Source organism: Macrobrachium nipponense, chromosome 43 (assembly GCF_015104395.2).
Source record: "Macrobrachium nipponense isolate FS-2020 chromosome 43, ASM1510439v2, whole genome shotgun sequence".
In the NCBI taxonomy this organism is placed as follows: Eukaryota; Metazoa; Arthropoda; class Malacostraca; order Decapoda; family Palaemonidae; genus Macrobrachium; species Macrobrachium nipponense.
Genome location: NC_061104.1, coordinates 43902474 through 43927427, shown reverse-complemented (window position 1 = coordinate 43927427; position 24954 = coordinate 43902474). Strand labels below are relative to the sequence as shown.

At 37.7% G+C, this 24954-nt stretch overlaps 1 protein-coding gene across 5 annotated transcripts; it reads left to right on the top strand.

Annotated features, from left to right (window-relative positions):
• Positions 1-1026: 1026 nt before the first annotated feature.
• On the top strand, positions 1027-21905 carry LOC135213699 (eukaryotic translation initiation factor 5A-1-like). Of its 5 annotated transcripts, none has more exons than XM_064247795.1 (5): positions 1027-1060; positions 15833-15957; positions 17007-17174; positions 17288-17422; positions 19386-21905. In XM_064247795.1, the coding sequence occupies exons 1-5, from the start codon at positions 1042-1044 to the stop codon at positions 19446-19448; spliced, it is 510 nt and encodes a 169-aa protein (XP_064103865.1). In that variant the 5' UTR covers positions 1027-1041; the 3' UTR covers positions 19449-21905. The 5 variants fall into 5 exon arrangements, with proteins under 5 accessions (XP_064103865.1, XP_064103864.1, XP_064103866.1 ...); XM_064247794.1 differs by lacking the exon at positions 1027-1060 and adding an exon at positions 5178-5532; XM_064247796.1 differs by lacking the exon at positions 1027-1060 and adding an exon at positions 5461-5584.
• The last annotated feature ends 3049 nt before the right edge of the window (positions 21906-24954 follow it).

The following is a 24954-nucleotide window of genomic DNA, read 5'->3' as shown; positions in this document are numbered from 1 at the left end:
ATCTTTACAATAGCTTTTGATGAACCCAGAGAAGGGTTCGGAAGCTGCAGTTTTTATGAAGTTTTACAAGAAATTTTAACGCTTATATTTATTGTGAACCTTTTGGAACTTAATCTAAACCCTTGTTCGTTGAAACTTAAAATATAATTTGGAAATAAAATTCCATCGTGACAGAGAATCAAGCTCTGATATATCTGAAAGCTCTTCAAGGACCTGCAATTCTCTTTCAAACTGTGAATCTTCGGTCGCTTACTAAAACCTTGAGAATTTTATTGTGTTGATCAGCGCAGGTATTTTAAAGGTTAATACGATCTGTATGATTGTGTACAATAAGATACTTTTATCGAGCATATTCGAGGAGTTGTTTCAAATCAGATCATTAAGACTGACCTTCATATTCTAGGCTCAGCGACAATTTGTCTCCTCTAATATCTAACGCCTCAAGACTTCTTTCGTAATCAAGTATTTCCGGTCGGGGTGCTACAGGAGATTCCATGCGAGACGAAGATCGTACTCTTTTTATATTCTCTAAACCTTATTTATCAAAGATGAAAAACACCGTAGATCAACATACAGTATGAAGAATTTTATATTGACCTTTCGTGTTGAGACGCAGGTCTGGCAGTTTAAACTGTCAATCGATATATGACTGGGATAGCCATAATTATGACGGGATGCCTATAAGATGTTTATAGATGTATAATGAAATACAATGTTCATCGAATAGATTAGCGACATAAATTCAATTTACATGAAATATGCTGGATAAAGTCTAGCATAGTTCGTGTATGTTGCTTTTCTGCTGAATGTATGTCAGTAGAAAGAGGACCCACAAATTTCAATGGGAACCTGACAATAACAACTTTACGCCCGAAAATTTTAACGATCAAGATAGTTTATCTTTTTTTCAGTAAAAAGAAATTGTGACAACGTCTCTCTTTCTTCGCAGGTATTGGCAGATTCGTTACCTTTAGAGCAATTGCTGCGTGACCCAAGGACCTCCAAGATCAGATACCAAGCCATTCGCCAGCCTCAGCAGCTATGATTCGACGCTCAAAAAGTATGGCCAATAGATTAAACTGTAATCCTGAACCTACTTCAGGAGAGTAAGCTTTCCAAGAATTTTTCTATTACTTTGTCTTCCAATTGAGTGTCAGTGAGTCATCAAATTTTCATATTTTTAAAATTTTGTTTGTGAGGGGTTAGAGAGGCTTACTGTTTAGGGTCGGGGGTGTGGGGCAGTGGTTCCTAAACTGGGGTCTGCGGACCCCTGGGCGACCAGAAGGCCTTATAAGGGGTCTGCGACACAATGAAAAAAATTAATATTTTTTCAACTCCAACAAAAAGTGTGGCAGTTTTCACCAATTTTACTTTGCATTGAATTTTAAAAAAACACTGGAAATGTTTAATATATTTACTTATACTTACTTTGTGCAGGAATATTCAAGTATTAAATGTACTACATTATACTGGCTATTCCGGTATGGTAATGATAACTTTTGATTGGCTGGGGTCCTCGGCTGGGAGAGGTGGGGGGGGGGGGGGGGGCGCGTTGATTTTGGAAACCACTGCTGTAGGGGACCATGATGGTGATAATGTAGATGAACCTGGCCATATGCCACCTGTTCGTTATTTAGTCATGTAATTGTCTCTTTCTCCTTGCATTTTACAATGGCATTCTATTCCATAGACACCTCATCCGAAGGTCAACCACTTTGTAAGCTTGTTTCTTAGTAATATTTGCTAAGTCTGGACACTAATAATGGGTCTGTGATAGCCATTATCTCGGTTATCAGCAAAACAACGGCGTATTGTAATTACCCAAAGGACTGCATTATCTCTCTCTTCAGAGTCCGTGGGAAGACTTCCAGCTTGGAGGGTAGTCGTCTTCTTCTCTTTCTGGTTATTGATAAGACAGATCTCCTCCTCCTCCTCTTTATAGGGCTTTGAACCACTGATCTGTGAGTGACCCGGACAGCAATAATATGTCCTCTTAGCAAGATTGCTTGTTTGAATTTGTACACCTTCATCCATAGACCGGTTTCCCCCTCAGATGGGGTGGCCCCAAGTGCTACTTTTCCAGTTTTGTTCCAGGAAAATCTTTTGGGGATGAAAGTTTCTATAGTAGATTCACACCAACCGTGCATCTGATGTCTAGGCCAGTCCCTTACGAAGATCCTGACTGGCTGTTGTTAAGCCAGTCACAGGGTTGGAAACTCTCAGTCTCTCGAGAGAGTTAACATAGGCAGGATGTATGTTCCACTTCTCCTGAGGGATAATTTTGAAAGTCGTATCCCTCAGGAGAGGTGGAACATACATCTCGCCTTTGTGAACTCTCGAAAGAGACTCAGAGTTTCCAACCCTGTGATTGGCTTGTTGATAGCCAATCAGAAGAGTCGTAAGGGACTGGTCTAGACATCAGATGCACGGTTGATGTGAATCTACCATAGCTTCTAGGATCATACCCACCTGGTATGTCTGTTTCACTACTTACTTGTAGATCAGCAGAGGCGCTGTTGGGCCCACACGTTGATGAGGTGATTGTTATTATTATTGATGAAAAAATTATCATAGAAAAAAAATGCTCGAATGAATAAAAATTGATTGAACCTTATCCGGCGAAATAGCTACGTGTTACTGCAAATCTCTGAGGCCAACGGTTCCCTGCCTTTTTTTTTCGTATTTTCTGCTAAAAGGAACCTAAATTGTTTCGAGTAACGCCAAACCTGTTCTCACTGGCCACTCAATGCATTATCTTGTTGCAATGTTTATCAGTGAGTCCAAATTGTTGACACGAACCGACTCAGGATTCAGGAATTAGCCTAGCAATGAATGTAAACTGGTTTTTTCCGTCTTGCCCGAACCCTTATTTTCCTTTGTCTCGCTCTTGACGCAGAGACTTAATTCTTCCAATTCAACAAAACCTCTTTCAATGACATTTAAAGAATAAGGCAGATTCCAGTAATATTCTAAATGAATTTGAAACTCGGTGCGGACACGAAACAAGACTATGAAAAACACGCGGCAAGACCATTACAGCTTACACGGCAGTGGTTTCATCTCAAACCTCAGCGTTTCTAACTAGACAGACGAGATGCTTTCTTTCATTTTTAAGCTCAATACGTATCTTGAAAAGGGGTTTCTAAAACCTCGAAGATTTCAAAAATTTACCTGACCTCCACTGTAGTCATTGGCAGATCTAGAAATCTTTCATTTGGGGGGGCACATAAAATTATCATCTCTCTCTCTCTCTCTCTCTCTCTCTCTCTCTCTCTCTCTCTCTCTCTCTCTCTCTTTATATATATATATATATATATATATATATATATATATATGATATATATATATATATATATATATATATATATATATATATATATCAGTAGAGAGAGAGCGAGAGAGCGAGAAGAGAGAGAGAGAGAGAGAGAGATAGAGTTGAGAGAGAGAGAGAGAGAGATTAAGAATTATGAGGATTGATAGATTTTCCAAAAGCTGTAGCTTACAAATAAGTAGCACTGAAAGTTGTTTTGGCAAGTGCAAGTGTTAAATACATGCATAAAGAATATATATATATATATATATATATATATATATATATATATATATATATATATATATATATATAATCTATATACAAAAGTATTTTCATTGTTTTTATCAGTATTTTACTTTTGTGCAATGAACACTAATTATCAAAATTTAATTATAGCCTTGAGACTTACATATTCTATCCAGGGGGTGGGGGCGAGTGGACACGTGACCAGGTTCCCCCCCCCCCCCCCCCTTAAATCTGAACACTGACTTTAGTCAATGTCATCTCTAGGACTAGAGAGTTGAGAAACTTAGGAAATGTCACAAGATACACAGTATCCTCCCATGAGATCTCGTCACTTGTTCTTTTAGTGGAATGGATGTCATCCAACCCTACTTGGCTTCTGGGAAATTGTGCATCACTCATTTCTCTGTGCCTACCTCCCCCAACGAACTTGGGAGGAGGTCTTGCTCTTGTCGTTTTCTTTGATATCAAAGTATCTCGGTAACTTACGATTCGGGTTTTTAAATGCATCCATTGGGTAACCCCATCCAGTTTATCATTTTTCTCCTGCCGTCAAATTTTCGAAATGACTGTAGTAGCTACAGTTGCGCTATTCTACGGCACTTGTCTTCACAGTTAACGTTTGTTCATACATAATGGGAACCTCCTCACACTAATTTGATCCAGTGTGAAGGAGTTGAAATGTCAAGATACACACAACCAGAACAGTCTCTGTTTGCCACGAAACAAGCTTGATCGGACATAATGATAAAATCCAGTTCATCAATTTACCTGTAGGAGTAATAGCAAGTCTGAGAAAGATACACTGAGAGAGAGAGAGAGAGAGAGAGAGAGAGAGAGAGAGAGAGAGAGAGAGAGAGAAGAGAGAGAGAGAGAGAGAGAGATCTTTAGTCAGAGACGATTGGAAGGAATTTATTGTTCCTGACTTCCTGCCCCCTTTCCAGTATTGGCATTACTGACTTTACTGAAAGCTTTTGCTGCGAATAGTCCATGCAGTGCCGCTACACCTGGCTCCTCAAAACATAAGAGGGAATAGGCTTTGACTATAAAGTACAGGCTAAAGTTAAAATAAAGAAAATGCAACAGATCAACGCAATTGTGCTTAGTCATACCTTATTTTATAGTGTCCGAAACTACGGATGAAATAGCCAACGTTGTCCTGATTATGTAACCACCATTATTGTCTTGAAGACGCATTTTCATTGTACTTAACATTTATCGCACGAGTAAATGCAATTCCAAAGTATACTCAGTTTCATTTTTAGTGCAAAGCGGACTGGTTTTATAAGAATGCAAGGAAAACCAACCTTTGTCTTGGGAACAAGCAGAGGAATTTTCATGTTGTTAGGACATTTCTGATACCTATATTTACTGTGTCATTCGTAATTAGCGATGAACAAGTTCATTCGGTCAGACAATGCCTGATAAAACAACTCATCTTTTAAGATTCGATTTACTTCCCGTTCCTTGCGCACCAGTCATGAATGTTTAAAAGACTATCAAGCGCCATCCTGTTATTTGGAGGAAGTTTTTTTCTTTCACAAGTACGATAAAGAAGTCGACGATCCCATGCAATACATAGATAATAAATGAGAAGATGATTATTTGATAGGTAAAAATATTCATAAATATGAATTGACTTCGATTTTCACAGAAAACGACGATTTAAAACAATTCCACGAGGGAGAGTGCGGGATGTACGCACCAAACAGCACCGTGTTGACATATTTGAAATCAACGGCTGGAGGCCTATGACGGCACATAGTCGTGATAATATCAATGAGATAAATTTTCCAGAGCTTCTGAAAGGGCTAGAAAGCCCACAAAAGGGCGAATGGAGAAAGAATGTGTAGGTGGGCCAAGACGCAAGGCGCTCTTCAGTTGTATGCAGTCGGCCATATTTGGTGGTTGGCGGGTGTCCGGTGCGCGCGCCCTCTCTCTCTCGCTCTCTGCAGCCTCGCCCTGGCAACACACGTGTGAGTTGACCTTCCCCTGAGCTTCTTTTCTCCCCTTTTCGACGTCTTTCGAGTGAGTGCTTGAACCGAGGGTCTCGTGACCTGTGCCACAGGGCGCCGAGCCGCCGTTGAGGGGCCGCCCTCGAGTAGGAGCCGTTTGCGGGCGCCCATTTCTTTCAGGTTGGTCCAAAACACCGCCGCCAAACTCCGTCACTTCCCCCCATTGACAATAACCTGGCCGGCGCCATATTGCGGCTATTTGACGTCTTTTTCGGGTGTGCGCTCCTCTGGGGCAACGCGGGCGGCGCCCTGAGGCTCCTCGGGCGGGCGTTGGGCGTGCGTCTGGGCATTTTAAGGCGGAAAAAGGGCTCCGGGAGCCATTGTTTTGTTTGGGTGTACGACAGTCTCTCCTCCTTCGGGTGAAACCGCAACATGGAAGGAGTTTTTTTTTTTTTTTTTTTTTTTTTCTCTCTCTCTCCCTCCACGGCGGTGCGTGGGACTGGCGGGCGTACGAAACCAAATACTACCACGAAAGCCCCTACTCGCTGCTGTTGCTGCTACTTTCTCTTGGCCTCCTAAGCCCTTTGTGCCAACACACGCGGAAAGTGTAGCAGCAGCGGCGGCGACGACGTCCCGGGTCCTGGTAAATATACGATTTCGCCCTTTTCTTCGACTTTTCGGGGGACTTGAGCGGCGAGAGTTGGAGGTGAAGGAGGAGGAGGAGGCCGAGGTGGGGGGGGAGAAGTGTATCGAGAGGTTTGGGGGAGAGTTGTCAATGGACGGCTCGCCTTTGTCAAAAGGGCCCCACGTTGTTGTTGGGGGAGCTATTTTTGCCTGCATGTGTCATACCATATCCAGCTGGCCGTTGTTTTGCCGGAAAATAACCTCCCCCCTTCCTGCCTCTTCCTTCTTCGAACCCCGATTCCGAAGTTTTCGAGGGACGGGGATGTGTTGAGGGGAGAAGGGCGAATTCGCCACGAAAAATGACTCCCTAACTACTACTCCTTAGGTGGATGGAATGCGTGTACGGATTGGGGGTGATGAAGGGAGGGGGGTGGGAAAGGCTATAGGGGCCTATGGACTAGTAACCCCAATAGCATTGCTGGAATGAGTGGCCTTTTGTGTTAGCTGACAGTCTTGACGTGAGGTTCACTTACAGCGTTTTAATTCTTTCTCAGTTCTATTGGTGATTATAGGACCTAGTGCAGAGCTCAAAAATCCCTTGTCGGGCTTATGTGTACGAGCTGAATTTCAGATCGCTCAAGTCAGTAGTGTCTTGGACCACATTTTCCTTGGTTATTAATTTATAAAGTATAGTTTATACAATGTAAGGTCAGAGCAAGATGGTTAACATAACGGCTATTCGTACTCAGACTAGTGTGGGACTTAGCCTAAAAAATCCTACCCTAAGTAGTATGTATCTTACGTCATGGTCTTTCTCTTTCTGTCGTTGCGTACCAATAAATCAGCCTAGGTCTTTCTGCATTGCGTACCAATAAATCAGCCTAGGTTAATCCAGTTTTTTTCTTAATTTCAGTTTTCATGTGGTCACAAATGTAATTGGTTAAAATGAGTTAGTGTGGGGGGGGGAGGGCTAAGTTATAGATTTTTAGTCATAGGCTAGTGTTTTAGTCCCAAGGTTGCAGGTCCTAGGTTTTATCCTCCTGTAGGCTAATAGGTGAGCTATAATTGACTGTTTCCATAAAATACTGGTAGATATTTTCCACCCACAAGGATTTAGTTTCTCATCTCATAAAGCCGTGAAGTTCAGCTTGCTGTTCACCCTTAAATCCATTCTTGCTTTTGACTTTAATGGCCACTGATCACATTTAGTTTCCCAAAAATTAAGTTTGCAAAATCAGGAGAAAGTTGGACAGAGTTTGTGACAAACATACACTTGAATGCACACAGAAGGTGTCCGTCCATCTCTTAACCCAACTTTTTAGTTTTGCTTAATTTCCACCATTTTTAATGAATGCATTATTTATATATAGCCTGTGTAAAACCATTGTGGCATTTGCACTGTGTGATTCTAGACATCTAGCGATAGATTCAAAGTAATTGCTTCCTTCGGGGAGTTCCTTGGAAATTGACTTTTTCTATAGTATTGTGATTGCTTATTAAGAATTTACTGTAATTTTTAGTCAGTCGACTGTACCCCCCCCATGGGCTAGTACTTAAAACACAGCGAAATAATTTGACCCCTAAGTCCCTAATGGCTTTCGTATTCGCGGGACCATTCCTTGCAGCCGGTGTGGAGTCGTTACTTAGGAATAGCCTTCTGGCAAAGTTGATGTATGAATTTGGGGAGAAGAATTTCATTTGGAAGCTTTCTCTCTCTTGATGCGTTGTGTAAGAAAAATTAGCGCTTGTCTGTAACGAAAGTTTTAAGCAAATAAAAGCTGTACTTTTGCATTGCACTTTATAATTTGAAAAATATTACCTTTTTAAAAGTTATTTGCTAATTGTAATGCACGCAGTTTTAATGAGGATTTCAGAATCCTGTGGATTATTTTCGTCTAGTGCTTGTGATATGCTTGCTGTAACAGGAAATTCTAATTTTCTTAGAAAGGATTTCCATTAAGCAGAAAAAATAAAAGCCTACTCTGTACAAGATGTGGCTTCCATTAGATTGTGGAAAGTTGTTAGGTAAAATTAACAAGTAAAATTTATAGGACTATAGTTTCGTGAATGAAAAAAGTAACCAGTAACACTTGTGCCACAGGAAATTTTCGTTTGATGCAAGACCATGGCACAGGATCGTGTGTGGACCTGCTTTTATTTTTACTAACCTTTTATCAAAGAATAGTTGAATACAATGTTCTTTTCAAACCCAGGGAATGGAGAACACATTACATAGTACGTAGTAGTTTATATAAGTGATCCATTTATTTCCAAGGTGGTTGGTTTCTTAACGTATACATGCTGTAGCCTACCATCTTCATTTGTTGCATGAATGGAGTAACTGTTACAACCTTCAAAGGAAACTTGGTTGTGGCATATAATCCACAAAAATTTTTAAGAACATTAAAAACTAATTGCAGTGTGATCCGTTATTTGTAGAAATAAAAAAAAAAAGATTTCTTTTGAAGGTAATAAAGTTGTCACCTCTCCCAGATGGCAAATTCAGGCCAAACTTGTCCATTGGCCATATTTAATATTCGAGAACCAGCATTCCCATGACTGGTCAGTTCAGTGAACTTTGTTACCAACCACAGAAATTTGGAATTCTTCTTTCATAATTCCTACAGGTGGCATGTGCTAAAAAACATTTGACCCAGTTTTTCACAAAATGTTGGTTGTACTTGAGACTTCTTTCCCCCCATTCATCATTTTAACATTCAAAACTGACAAATTCTAACCGAACCCTTGTCTGTTGGCCAGCTCTCACATTTATATTCAAAATCAGTGGTCCTATGACTGGTCAGTTGAGTGACGACTTTGCCATCGAGCTCTGAACTTAAGGTATAATCTATTTTGTGATTTCAATGATCTCCCGTACCTCAAGAAGAGTGATTTTCTTAGTGCTTGCGCAGTTCCTTTTTACTCTTGTCCATTAAGTCGCTGTTAAGTAATCTTTTGTGTTTTTGAAAGTTGATTTCACAGAATAGCTGTTATTTGCTGGTTAATGGTTTAGGGTTGTCAAGAGATGGATATACTATGTAGCAGGGGTAGTCCTTGTCAGTTATGTATGCTCAGTGCTGTCAACGTTCATGAAAATGTTGGTTTTGAGGTTTGCTTAGGCACATGTACAAATATTACTCAGGCTAATGCTGATGAAATTCCTTGTCTGAAAATGCACATGCTTTCATGCAGCATCAATAGCTTTGGCAAGAATACTGTATAGATTTACCTAACCATGTTGACCACTGTGGCTGTTGAAGTGTTTCTTCCAAGTGTAAGTGCGGTTTATGACTGTGGCTCGTTTTTTAGTAGTGCTCTTTTGTGTGGAGTAGTGTGTTGATGAATGCTTTTTTCCTGTAGTTAATATTATTATTGTTTGAGCAGCCATTTCCGACCTGTAGAAGTGATCATATTGTGGGTGCGATTCTTGGTTTCGTCTGCTTGCGATGCCTTTTATACTTAATATATAAGTTTCTGCAAGAAATTTTAACAAAATTTATGCTTATGGGGGAGTAGTAGTTGTGGGTAATTAATGGCTTCATAAATTTTTGCCAGCTTTTAATAACTAGTCTATTTCTCTGTCGTGAAAGTTATTCAAGGGTAGATGCTACAACTTTGTATTTGTTGTCTTTTTCACTGTAGGAAGAATGCATCTTCTATTAATTTCCTGTCCTCATACTTCATTGAATACCATGTAAAGTTCAGCGGTTGAACTGTGCCCCTTAGTGGAAGGGTAGAAATAAACAAATGTCCCTGAAATCTGGTTAATAATTAGGTTGTCTCTAATTAAGGATGATTAGTGAACTGTAAATTTAATGTTAATAGTAATACAGCAATTCACATCTTGTAACCATCACTTCACTTTTTTTGGAGTGTGGGCAATGGAGCATAGTCTTATAACACAGAAAAGTTTCCTTTATAACTCAATGTCAAGGACACTACACTGCAGTTTGCTTAACCTTATGCATTGTTTTTGTTTGACGTCTTGTCAGGTTTGGCTTTAATACTATATACTTTGTTTCTCATGGTTATCTCAAGGAGATTTTGCCTGTGGTCCCTAGGCTGCATGTTTTTGTTGTGGGTTCAGTGTGGCAGATGGTGGGGTCGCAGGATTTCCACAGGACTGTGTTTTTCAGAGCCTGCTGGCAAAGACATAAACTAGCTTATAGATCTCGGGAACATATGATCATTTGTGTTATAGTTCAGTTCTAGGAGTTTGAAAATTTCTTTAGTAGGGCATAATCACTTGCCCCTGTTACCAGAACATTTGCTACAACTTGGTCAGTATTATATAATTTTTCATAATTAAATGCGTCTCATTTTTTTAATGGTGAGAACAATTCGTGGAGATTGACTTAGTTCTACAAGATTTCCATTGTATTGTAGCTTACAGTTGAAAAATGTAAATTCACTTATTATATGGTGTTAATCTTTGGTAGCATGGCTGCTGGTAGCAGGCAGCCATGTGGGGTGCAGGTTGTTGCAATGGTATAATAAAGGGAGATAGGGAGTTGCATTTGTCTTGACATAAGATTTATTCTAAAACAGTATTGTTGTAGTCATTCAGGTTACATCTTATGTTTTCCAGGAAGTTTATCCAACCATTCGAGAGATGTAATCATAATGGTTATATCTTTGCTAAGTGTTGGAAGAGAAAATTTTGTAGTTTATCCTGCCTCGTAGCTCACATTTAATAGCTCTGTAGGTGGTGAAAGCTGCAAAACAACATTGCCATTGTTCTTATAAGGATTCAAACTTGTCATTACAGTCTATGGATACACAGTGATACCTCTGTATGTGTGTTTTCACAAGGCCCAGTGAGTGCCAGATTCCCCTAGTAAATGCTATTTATACTTCATTTTGTGTTGACGGCTTGTATTATGCTATTTGCAACCCTTGTAGATACATAATCATGAAAAAAGGGTGATCAAATACAAATACGTACACTATCAAAACAACAGGCATTGGAACTTTGGTGTTTTTTAGTTTTCAGTTGTCTTTACTTTTCAAATTTAATTTCCACCAAAAACCTATGTAGTGATGTTTGCTGTAAGAGATCTTTACAGAACGGCTCAGTGGGAAATTTAAATTATATAACTAATTTACATTCTGGCTTGTTAGTTTTGCCAAGGTGGTATTGTACATGTCCCCTCATTTAGCCCAAATTAACTTTTATTAGATTGATGTTTTTTCCATCTTCTTCATTAGACTGGTTCCTCAGCCACCAGCTGTTGCTGCTCACTGCAAATCTCCTACAGCTCTTTGTTGGTTGGTTTTTCTTTGTACACTTTCACTAAGTATGTTACCTTCACCTCTTCATTGCTGACTAACAGCTCAGCACTCTTATTGAGAGAGTTTTCTAAAACAACCAGGTGTATGGCTGCCAAACTGCCTTTTCCCCCAACTATGAGATATTACCCACAAATCTTGGGACACTTCCCGTGGGTCCTGTGGTGACGACTCAAAACTTGTAACTAACACTGGTGAGACAAACAGCATCTTCAAGTTTAAGTGAAAATCATTGGATGTATGGTGTTTTAATGTTGCTTTTCCTTCTTTCAATCTACTACTAGCCAGCCTCACAAGCACTCATTATGCTGGATGGGTCAAATGTAGGGGCAGGTTTACGAACTTCCATTTAATTGTCCTCCCTTACAGGTGGAGAGTTGTCATATTGTTTGTGTGTATTCTTGACACTGTTAAGGGATCAGATGGCCTTATTCCCCATGTTTAGGTTAGAGGGAGTCATGGAAATCAGTTCAATGTTGGCCTTACGTGACTTGAGAATTGGTAGTGTATTAAATTGGTATGCAAACAGTCAGATGAGGTTTGTATCCTTGTAGGAACAGTGGCAACTTTTTATGCAATGTTACATTTTTCCTACCCTGTATTGGTCCCACTGCTGAAGAAGAACTCATACATGACTAAAATGCATATGGTCAGATAACCTCTCACAAGGGAGACTTCCAGATTTTGACTTATGTCAAATGACAGTTGATTGTGTGGCCAAGGAAACTGCAATTAGATATATTCAAAATAAATTATACTATGTACTGTTTGACTTTGTGCATAGTTTTGCATCCAAAAAGGTTTCAGTACTGCAGCATTTGGCGCTTTTTAACAAAAATGGTATACGTATGGTGGTGTTACAATTGTGCTTTGAATAGCTTTAGTTTTTTTATTAGATCCACATTTGTTCTTATAAGTAGCATTACTATACATTCAGTATTGCATACACTGCTTGTTTTTGTTTAGATTTAAGGGTAAGATTTTAGATTGGTGGATTGTTACTGCTGTTGCACTTAATGCTGTATCAGGACTGGACATTCCAACCATTCGAGGGATGTAGTTGTCATTGATTACATCCTGGCAAGATGTTGGAAGAGGAAATCTGTTGCCTATCCTGCCTTCTAGCTTGCATCAATAGCTCTGAAGGTGGTGAAAGCACCAGAACATCTGTTGTTCCACCTTCATTTTATGGATATGTATACCTCAGGTGTAGCTGTGTCCAATTGAAACAAGATTGCAGAATTGGGCTGTTGGCTGTGCAGTTGTTGGGTAACTGGGTGTGTACATAGTACCTATAGTGTTAGTTTCTCTTCAATGGGGGTTTGTGTAGAGGCATTGCTTGGTCGTGTGCTTTGATTCTTGAGTATGTTGGTCTTTCCTACCCATTTTGTGTGTGTGATTAGCAGGTGTATGAATTTGACTTTTCGTGGCGTTATTAAACATAATGGACCATTAAGCTTACATAAACAGGTGGGTATTACTCAGTTTCAACTCCTCCTCTCAAGAATATGAAGTTGAGCTATACATTTAGCCTACACATTTTTAACATGCTCCAAAGCCCATGGCTTAATATCAGGTGCAGGTGTTAAGAAGTTGGCACTTTTTTAACCAAAAGGGTATATGGTATGCTTGTGCTTTGAATAACTATACTCTGTTTTTTTCCATCTGTCCATCTGCCTGTGGTGTTTGCGCATGGTAACACTGCGTCCCGGGCTTTAAATAATATCCTATTTCGAATATTAACGGTGTAATTTGCATACAGTAAATTATTAAAAACACTTTTCAGTTGCAAATGTACACCCAGATATCCTTTTATTTACCTAAAACTTGCACATGGCGTAACTATTTAAAGCCCGGGACGCAGTGTTACCATGCGAAAACACCACAGGCAGATGGACATATGGAACAAAACGAGTAGTGTTTCTGAGCAGCTCCACATTAATTGCCTAATTGAAGAGACTGCTTGTCTGTGCTTAGGTTTAAGGGTAAGATTTTAGATGGTGGATTGTTACTGCTGTTGCACTTAGTGCTGTATCAGGACTGGACATTCCAACCAATCGAGGGATGTAGTTTGTCATTGATTACATCCTGTCAAGATGTTGGAAGAGGAAATCTGTTGCCTATCCTGCCTTCTAGCTTGCATCAATAGCTCTGAAGGTGGTGAATGCACCAGAACATCTGCTGTTCCTTTGAGGATACTAACCACCTTCATTTGGATATGTATACCTCAGGTCCAGCTGGGTCCACTTGCAATTGGGAAACATTGGCCTTGTGCAGCTTTTTTTGGGTAACTGGGTGTATACAGTAGCCATAGCATTAGTTTCTCTTCAATGATTGTTGTGTGTAGGGGTATTTCTTGCTTCTTGAATGAGTATGTTGGACTTTCCTGCCCTTTTTGTGTTCGTGATTAGCCTTTAAGCATCGTGGTGTCTGAGAATTTTCTCGCAAGGAGACCATCGTAGATGTCCAATATGTGGTGGTTGAGAAATGCACATGGGTAAAATTGTGCCAATGATAGCTGTTGGAATTTTTTATTTTCAAAAATAGTATTGCATTTTACATTTTCCTCAAACCTCTGCCATCTGCAGCTTCGCTAGTTAGATGGTACAGTCCAAGTTTTTTGTCAATTCGTGCTTTAGGTTATATTGTATGTTCTGTTAACAGGTATTTTTCCCCATTATGAATGTTTGGTAGCAATTTGTATTCTTTTGAAATTACAGCAGCAGTTGTATATTTCTTAATTTTCTATCAGTCATTTTACTAGAATTAAAGATTGCCTTTGTATTGAGTATCTGGAATTTAGCATACTCAAGCAGTTAAATGTGGGCTTTTTGCCTGTCATCTTTCCAAGTTCTTGGTAAAGGAACTCTTGTCATTTATCCGTGGTTGAAAGTTGAAAATTATCCTTTTAAGAAAAAGAAAAAAAAAAAAGTTGAGCTGGAAGTGTAGTTTGTCATACGTATACTAATGTAAAGATGACATAATGTAAATTTGGTGGTACCCATTTAGCATACATTCAGTTCATCTGAGCTATTTAAAGAACATGATTTGATAAGCAATAGGGTCCAGCACTTTGCTCTCTCGTATTATATATATGACTTTGGTGGCCAGTTAATTAGCTGCTAATTTTTTTATTAGTATGTATTTAATTACACATTTAAAAAGTAATCTTCACACCTCACAGCATAGGTATTTTGAATTTGAAAAGGACAGTTGGCTGCTCATTATCTTGATAGGGTTAGCCTTTAGTTGTACTATGTTATCTTTATTCTCTCATGTCGTAGGCACACTAAATTCCTATCCAGTTCTAATTCTTTTTATACTTTTCAATGGTCCTCTAGACTGAAAGTAAATGGAGACAAATGATTGCTGGAAAGACCAAATTGGCAACATTTCAGTACTTCAGTGAACTTATCCACTTGCTAATCTTGGGACCTTGTGATTTTGCGCGTACTCGGAACTATGTTTGGTGTATGATGAATTGTGAAGGGCTCAATTTTTTAGCCATAATTTATGTAGCTGTATAAATAAGCAAGGAAAGGGTCGGCGTTGGGTGTGCTGGTTTAATGTTATTACAGGCAATCCCCGGGTTACGAAGGGGGTTCCGTTCTTGATACGCGTTGTAACCCGAAAATCATCGTAAGCCGGAACATCATCAAAAATCCTAAGAAAACCTTACTTATAATGCTTTGGGTGCATTCAAAACTATGTAAACTGCATTCTTATTGCATTTTTCATAAAAACCTTCAAATATTGATTATTTTGCATTTTTGGTGTCATATTTCTTGTGCCAGATGAGCATTGTAGGCGTTGTAACCCTGGAAATAATTTCTGATGAATGTAATTGAAAAGCGCCTTATCTCGGAACGTCGTAAGCCGAACCTGTCGTAACCTGGGGACTGCCTGTACTTGTTTCCTAGGCTTAACGCCTTCTGTGCAGTAACAGTAATATTTTTGGTATATTAGTAAGAAATCTACAAAATATGCATTGGATTTTTGGCGCTTAAAAATATTGGCATTCTAGGGTAATATTCTCGTGGACAAGTAAAGTTTGGAAATTTTTAATGTGTATACTTTGCTGCTGTCTTGGAGTACTAGTGGAAACTGCATCACTTTGTGTGTGACCGCAGTCTTTAGCAACTTTGCAGTAATTACTTGTAGATTATCCATAATTTTTGCCAAAATTTAAGACCAACATCATGATGTTGATTTGGTGTCAAGCCTAGTTTTGTGACTCTGGAAATCTCTGCATATTACACTGTCATTTGTCTTTATAATGGTCAAATTTGATTTTCATGACTATTCTGTTATTTTTAAGGGCTTATTATTGTGAATATTATTTTAAGATCTTAGTAATGAAGAAGAAAAAGTTCAATACAATTTATATATTTTGTTTTTCTTTTTTCAGATCCAAAAACAGTTACTATGTCTGAGGAGCTGCAAGCCGATTTTGATGGTGGTGATGCTGGTGCATCAAACGTTTACCCCGCCCAGTGCTCCTCTCTCCGCAAAAATGGTCATGTTGTCATCAAGGTAGGAGTGCACAGTAGTACTGAAATTTTTATATTGGATGCTGTAGTGCAAAATGTACAGTACCTATTTAGCATATTCCCATGGACATCTGTAGTAAGTGGTAGTCCTAGAAAGACCCATTTATTAAAAAATAGGCTAGTTCTCTCTCTCTCTCTCTCTCTCTCTCCTTCTCTCCTCTCCTCTTTCTCTCTCTCGTCTCTCTCTCTCTCTCTCTCTCTCTTCTCTCCTCTCTCTCTCTCTCTCTCTCTCTCTCTCTCTCTCTCTCAATAGGCTGAGCTATTTGAAGGTCAGATTTTTTTTTTATAGTACATATATGCATTTGAGTCATTCAAAAGGAAAGTTGCAAGGACATGCCTAGTGGCAACAATATTAATTTGAAAGTTAGTGGTAGTATCATTAAACATTTAATTAATTCATCATCAAACTGAATTCTGACATTAGTTACTGTTTAAGGCATTGACAGATCATTGGCATTAGTGGCAAATGAAGTTTTTAGTAAATTAAAGGTTGTATTATGGCTCTGCAGTAATTAAAAAATTGCTTTGTCAAGGGTTGAACATATGGCATGCATGTATGCTATCAATATGAATTTTTCAGAGCAGTCAAGAACATTGCCATGATTATATAGATTCAGATACCAACTTGATGTTAATGTCTTGCTAGTTGCAAAATTTTGTTATATACACCAGTAAAGAGCTAACAATTTCTATCAACCTGTATTTGAATAATCAGAGTACCATAATGCCAGCATTTTAGTTATCTTGAATAATACCATTGTGAACTAGAATTTGAGCCAAGTCCAGTTCATAGCTCTAATGGTGAAGTAAATGGTGTCACCACAGTGACAAAATCATGCTTTGGTCTAGTCAAGTGCTAATAAGAGAAAAGTGATGTGGAGTATCTTTTATGAGTAATGTAGGCCTGAGTGGTTGTTGTATTGTTGCAAGCATTGGTGTAATGTATTGTGATTCTTGGTTTCAACTAATTTATTCTGAACTATACATAACATTGTTGTAGACCTCCCTACTAATTCTTTACCATGGTTACAGAATCGTGCTTGCAAGATAGTGGAAATGTCCACCAGCAAAACCGGTAAACACGGTCATGCCAAGGTGCATCTCATTGGCATTGACCTCTTCACAGGAAAAAAATATGAAGATATTTGTCCTTCCACCCACAACATGGATGTACCTGTGGTGAAACGTGCAGACTACCAGGTAAACTTAATTTTGTGTGCGTGCGCTCTCACTCCAAAGAAGGTTGCTTAGAAAATGAAGAGAATGATACATATAATCTTGAAATTTATCTAATTACATGTTTTCTATTTCAGTTGATTGATATCTCTGATGATGGCTTCCTCTCACTGATGATGGAATCTGGCGAACTCCGTGACGATATTAAAATTCCAGAAGGAGACTTGGGCACAGAAATCAGGACTAAATTTGAGAGTAATGAGGACCTTCTGGTAAGTATGTCTTTTATTGTATATAAACGTAATTATGGTACCTTGAAGCTCTCCCTCATTTTTAGTCTTTTTGATTTTTGTCTCGTTCAGGTTTTGACAGCTTCAAGTAGTCTGGTTATGGTTGGATTGTAAAGCATTTTTCCCAGGTTATTGATGGAAATAGTCAATCAGCATGTGGGAGTCATTATGCTGTTCTGATTGCCAAGTTAAATGGGTCAAATTTCTATCAATTGCTGTTAATGAGAAGAGTTAGTGGATGTTATTTAGCATTTTTTGGGTAGTGAAATTGTTACAGTACCTTTACAGGTTCTCTTAAAGTATTTCTTAAATTAGATGTGAAGATAGTTGCGAAGTCGAATAGGATAGTGAGAAGAGATACCAAAGGAACCTACAATATAATGAAAATTGTGCACCGGGTTATAGTGGATGGTGGGGGCTGAAGTCCGCATTCAGTCATCAGTAGTCTAGGCCTGGTACGTAAGGAATATATTTAATATCTATAAGACTACGTTTGCATATTGATAATGTACAATTTACATAGAAAATGTACGATATTTACAATTTAGATTGAATCTATAACTATGCCTGGTTGGTGACCACTTCCACCTTGTATACGCATGAGTTACCAGATACCACAGATTCCTTGCTTTACAATCTTTGATTGTTTTTAACCAGTTTCCAACTGGCACAAAACGATTATCCTATTGTTAAGACCTCAGGCTTGTTAGCTATGAAAAATACAAATTGATCGCACACTGAGAACACCCTGAGAAAGGGTAGCGAAGAAAGATAGGAAAAAATTGGCAAACTAAACTGGCTTTAAAGAGAGAGTAATCATGTCCTCTCTCAAAGGCGGTAGGCGGTAAGAAAGTATTTTTTTTTATTTACTGGATTTTCCGCTAGTGCTAGAATATTATTCCTAATGTTAAGACCAAAGGTTTGTTAGTTATGAAAAGTACAAATTTATTCAAAATTAGTAATTTTTCTTATTTACTAATTTCCCAATAGTTAAGTTGAAAGTCATTATGGAAGTTTAATAATAATAGTAAAAATGCAATGTTAGGGAAAGCTAACATTGATTCCGTTGATTGACCAACTGACAAAGTAACGGTTCCCGAGTTATTTCCAGTATACATGTTTTTGTCGGTTCTTAAATTTTGTCTTCAAATTAATAGGGCCATATTAAAGTTCCAAAAATTGAACTACTCTGGCTTGCTCTCCTTAGTTGTAAGTCAATCATGCCTGGTTAACCGCTCTACGTATTAATATTAATAGAGCTGAGTGAAATGACCACGACTCAATCCTTGTTGGCAGAGATTGCTAATCAGAATTATGATATTGCACAGTGTGTTTTATGTAAGCATCAGAACTTCAGCTAAAGGGGGAAATGTTGTTTGGACTATTCAAGGCAATGTTAGGAATGTTACCATATTCTCATTGCAGCATATTGGGTTGTGAATGTTTTTCCAGTACAATATTATTTGAAAGGTTTTGAATAGTTGCTTTTATGGGAATTTTTGAACAGCTATTAGTTAACTATAATTGTTGATTTGGTTCCACTTAATTCCAGTATTTTTGGTATAGAAATACTCTATATAATTAAATTTAGTGTGTACATTTTAATTTTTTCAGTATCATTCTTAATGTTACAGTATGAGCTGTTGAAGCCTATATCTGTTGGTTAGTAACAAAATAGACATTTTTGTTGATCTGTATAGAATTTGTGAATATCATGTAAGTTTTTTTCAATGGGTATACATATTTAAAATTTTGTAAAGGTTAAGTGATAATTGTCTCTTGTTCTTGAAATTGTTATTGTACTGTAAGGCAATTCAAAGCCATGTTATTGTGATTTCCATATTCAGATTTTGAGGGAACATTTACTGCAATATAGGCTTCAAATAACTTTTTTTTTTTTTTTTAATTCCTTTATTGACAAGTCGTCCCCCCATTTTTTTTCCAGCTGACAGTACTTTCTGCTATGGGTCAGGAAATGGTAGTTGCTACTAAGCCAAACATGAAGTAAATTCTTAACAATCCTTCCATTGCTGCTAACTACACCATCATTATCACCACCTTCAGGACAACCATTTCTCTTTAAAAAAAAAAAATATACAAATATATTTTTTTCGTATTAGAACGTACGGGGCTAATGGTTGATAACTGTGATTATTCTGCAACAGAGTTCTGGGTGCCATGGAGAGGGAACACTAAGCTTAATTGTAATCAAGGCAGAATTTCATTTGTCTGCTAAAATGACATCTTTGGTTCATGTCACCATGGTAACCATTTGTATTCTGTTGTACCCATCTAATATATAAGAGAACCAAACTAGTTTCTTTTTTTCCTACTTTATTTTTCATTTTGTGGCAGAAGGGAGCCATCAATGTCATACATAAAGTATACATAAGCGTATATGCATGTCCCGTTGGACAATAACTTGAGAGAAGTTCCAGCCACTAAACTGTTTTGTTTGTTTTGAGGAAGGTCCTCGTCACAAGTTATTTGACCCGTTAATAATAATAGTACTCCCTGGTTCGGTTTTCTTTTGTGATGAAACTGAGGAATAAATGGTAATGTTTATATGGCGTTTGATTGTGCAGTTGATCCAAGCTTAGTGCAGGAGAACCTTCACCTTCACTTTTATTTTTTACAGCTCACCCTTGCGTGGCAACTTTCTAGGCCCTTGTAAAACTTGCTTTTTCTATTTTCATTTAGTTTTTTCAATTTGTTTTTTTACTTTATCATGCATAATTCATATGCAAAATATTAGAATAAAATTGACAACCATTCCAGTGTTAAGATGTTTTTTTCATTAGTTTCCCCAGAATGAGAGATCAGTTTATAACATTTGAAAATTTCAGTTAATTGGGTCACTTAGTAATTGCTTGGGAGAATGTGAGAATACTTTGCATTTTGGTGTGTTGGGTTTTAATAAATTGTCTTGAGGATTTTGGGGTAACCTGTTACATGGGATCTGTGATGCCCTATTTAGCCTATTTCTATTGAATATTTATTTGAAATCACATTAGAATTGTATATGGAGTAGATCATTTTTATTATTTTGAGGTTGATAAGTGAATATATAATTTTTTCATGTTTTATTGTTGAAATTCATGTTGGATCTTTGAAGTTAAATATTTAATTGGTAAAGCAAAAGCACAATTGTGTGGGGAAAATATTGAAATTTAACTGACATGTAGGTGAGCGTTCGTGTATTACGAAAAATGTTTTGAACTAAATTTTTGCAAAAGATTTCCATTCAAATGAGCTACTATATTTGGTTTGACAGCTGAAACTTTTAATTTTTTTATTGTAATGATGTTGCAACATATAATAGTTTTGCAAGTGTTGAGATTGGATGTTTTTCAGAAGCATCGCACTATACACTGTAGTGTGCACCTGTTGATATTGAGTTAAAAGTCTTCTACTAACAGCTCTGGAGAACGCTCACCTTTTCAGTTTGTTAAATGAATATTCGTGGGATGCACTGTATTATGGGTATTTCAAACAACTTTTGTACTGATGTTTGTCTTTGACAAATTAATCTTGTGCAGTGAAGTTATCACAACCCATTTTGTAATTTGTTGGTGCATGATGATAAGCTGTAAATTCTTTCAATATAGCAAAATCATAATGCTGATTTTCAGCCAAGTGTGAACTACAAACGAAATAAACATCTTGAATACACACCCTGTCGACGTTTTACATCCAAGCTGGTCCTTTTCTTAGGGCTGCAAAGTAGTTGTTCAAAGTGATCATGAAGTGAGATGCTCTGAAAAATCAGCAATATAAACTATTGCTTAATCACAGCTCTAAAGCTGCTAATATTATAACAAATTATGAAGCTTAGCAGATTTTTTAATTTGTCCACGGCTATCTCTTCAATGCTCAGGAATTTTGCATATATTCAGTTCGTTTGGCACTTATTTATTAGGCTATCGGCTTTTAAGGTATTTTTGACTTGCTTAATTTGCGTGAAATTTCCATGTATGTTGTACATGAGTATTGTAAAGTGTTTTATATATATATATAATATATATAGTACTGTAATTGATAATTGCTCAAGATTTCTGAAAGTGTAAAAGCAATTTTGGCAGGCTTGCAGTAGTAAAACTTTTGAAACAAGTCTTAGAGGTGTTTAGACAAAAGTACAGCGCAGGATAAACTTTCAATTTACTAGACCTACCCAACATTGTCTTTACACCGGAAAATGTAGGAAATTATCTTGCAGTGAAATTTTTCCCGTAAGTTGTGTATATATAAGCAGTCATCAGTGTTTGATTTCCTTTCTTTCCGTAAGCATTTGATTGTAATTTGAATTATTTTTTATACAAATTTGGAAATGTCATCAGTTAAGCAAAACGACATGCAACATAATTTTGGATTTGTACAGTATGTGGTAAGTTATCCATTTTGGTGGGATGCCTCACCTTTCATTATGCCTGCGATAGTAAGGGGGAATAAAATGGTTAATTTTTAACCCTTCATGTTTATTTTTTTCATTCTTTCCCTGTGCATAATTTGCCTTACTAACCAAGAAGTCCGTTGGTAATAAGTGATCATACCAGAGATCTGAAGTCTCCTTTAATGCAAGGAAAATTGCTCTTTATTATATTTTACCTAGAAAGTGTACCATAACTTACGGAAGAGGAGTGTGAGAGAGACACTTGTTTAAATAGCTTCAATGGATGCAAGTGGAAATAGTGACTTAACTTGAGATCCAAGGCAGAAATTTGGTGTTTGGCCTTGTGAAGGACAAATACTTATTTTATGCTGCAGTAATTACCAAATCTCAAGTGCCTGCAAACCCTTCATGTACACAAAGAATGTTGGATTTGTAAAATGCCCTGTGAGCAAGCACAGATGGCCAATAGTTCCTGTATTACACAATTTCATTAAATTTACCGGATTTAAGCTTGCGCCAGAAGATTATCCTAATGTTAAGACCGGTTGGTTGGTTATGAAAAATATAAATTTTAATTGTCATTTGTGTATTTTAAACATTGAAATTAAATTGGATATCAGTGTTGGGTAACTGTAAGTAGAGGATTTGAGATTACAGTTTGCCAATATTGTAATACTCTACTTTTAAAAAATCATTTGTGGTTGCGTAAGTGGAATTGTAGACCAAATAACTTTTGTGTATTGCAAGGCCATGTCCCTCAGACCTCTAATATTTTGGAATTTGAACCGGCCTGGTTCAACTATAGGTCCTCAACAATGTATTTGCAATTAAGGTCGGACATAGTTACTTGAGTATATAGCACAATTTGAGGGAGTTTTCTTTGGCAACAATTGAAAGCAATGAAAAATATTCTAGTAAGCTATTTCTATCATAAACATCACATGATTGTAAATTATTAAACTGACCATGACTGGAGGATGTCCTGCATGTTCACCTTTAATAATTATCATGCAATGAGGATCAAATATCCTCTCACTGACTGCTTCTCTGTCGGATTGGTCAGTACTCTGTATCCATTACTTGTTCTTCCCCCAGCTGCAATACTCCTTTGGTTCCTTTTACTGTATTTCCTTTCATATTCTCTTCCATCTTATTTTCCACCCTCTCCTAACATAAATTCATAGCGCAACTAGGTTTTCCTCGTTACACATGTCGAATGTTTTTCGTTCAACATTTCAGCATTGAATGACCTTATTAGTCCCAGTGCTTTGCAATTGGCCTAAGTTCAACAATGCATTCAACTCATCCCTTAAGGAGTTCCTGCATTTAGCTGTCTTGACGTTACCAAGATGTTCCTCAAGAAACCTGTTGCATTGCCTTTGTGTTTATTCACATCCAGCCTCACTTTGTTGGTTTTACTATTGCCAGATGAAACATTTATTTTCAAGCGCTTTTAAGGTTTGATTATAAGCACTGCGAGGTCTGAAAAGTACTTTTTAAAAGTAGAACCACCTTTGAAGGGTTGATACTTAAAATTGCATAAGTCATTCTTGTGTCAATTGCTAGTACTGACCAAAGAGCACCATCACATGAACCCCTCTATATTTGTTGTCGATTAAGCTGGGCACATTCCAGCCCAGTCTAATAAGATTCGGAACCCATAGCCGGCCAGTGCTGTCAGTGCACTAAATGCGGTGCACTGTAGGCATTACTTTCTTTGCAGTGTCCCTGCAACCTCTTACATTTTTTTTTACTGTACCGCCTCATATTCTTGCTGCCATATTACTTTCCAACTTCTATCAATTGATTCAATAGTGCAACTTCGAGGTTATTCTGTTGCACCTTTCAAACCTTTTACTACAAATTTCCCTTTAAGTGCTGAATAACAAAGAGGTCCTAGTGTTTGGCGATGGGGCTAAATTCCGTGTCCAATTCTTAGAGAATGCCGGATGCTTCAGATACCCTGAACTACAAGTGTCCCGTAAAATGAGATGGTGTTTAATAGCACTAAAACTAAAGTTAAGCGCCTCAGTGGTGTGGTTGGTTTGGCGATTGCTTCTCACCTCGGTGGTCGCGGGTTAGATTCCCGGCCATTCCATTGAGGAGCGAGAGATGTGTATTTCTGGTGATGGAAGTTCTCTCTCGTCGTGGTTCGGAAGTCTCTTAAAGCCGTTGGTCCCGTTGCTGAATAACCACTGGTTCCATGCAACGTAAAAACACCGTACAACCAAATAAAACTAAATTTAGGTAATAATGGAATTGCTTAATAAATCTGGCTAAACTATAGGTAATAGTATGTGCAGGCTTGCTAACGTTATTGACGGTGTCCTTTTAGATAGCCAGGTCGAATGCTAGGTTTTATTAAGTAGCCTCGTTTTATCTTCACAAGACTTGAACCATTCTACCTCATTCATAAACTTTTAGATTGGTATTGATCTTAAATATCAATTTTACGCTGACTTCATAATCTTAGAGGTGCTATAGTATTGTGATGTTTGTTTGCTTCACTAAATCATTAACGAACAATTGCAAAGTTCGCCATAATAAACTGGCAAGATTCACTGATTGTTTATAAGCTAAATGATGTACGTTGCTCCATATGTTTTGTTCAGCTAAATGATGCACGCTGCTGCTCATATATTTCATATAATATATATTACATACAAATGGGTGTGCAATACTTAAAATAGCATGTGGTTTCCCTTAAATAAAAACTAATGACTGAAAATTTGCAGTCCATGAAAAACGTAGCCGGTTACTATGACTGAATGATCACTGCCTAATTGCAATTGTTTTTCATTAAATACGTCGATGTTATTTGGGTATAATAAGTGGTAAGTATTATTACATGTGAAAAATTTTAAGGTAATTGTTAAAAAAGAAGAAAATAAAAATTCTCTGGTACTTCGAACTTGGAATCACCTACTAAACTCAACATTACAGAACCTAAATGGATTAAAGTCGCGTCAAAATGAAGGTTTAATTGGCATTTCAGTATGCCCAAGTCTCCTTAAGTCGAGTGGTCTTAAGTATACGTCTTAATCGTAAAAAGTAAAATATAACAGTTGGAATAAAGCGCTAAGAGGTACTTCAAATACTTAACAACTAGAAAACAAAACTAACT

Excerpts from the sequence above, each read along its gene's own strand:
- LOC135213699 (XM_064247794.1), top strand. The coding sequence starts at position 5,391 with ATGGAGAAAGAATGTGTAGGTGGGCCAAGACGCAAGGCGCTCTTCAGT. Across the intron at positions 5,533-15,832 it reads CTCGCCCTGGCAACACACGT|ATCCAAAAACAGTTACTATG; the intron begins GTGAGTTGACCT and ends TTCTTTTTTCAG. Across the intron at positions 15,958-17,006 it reads ATGGTCATGTTGTCATCAAG|AATCGTGCTTGCAAGATAGT; the intron begins GTAGGAGTGCAC and ends CCATGGTTACAG.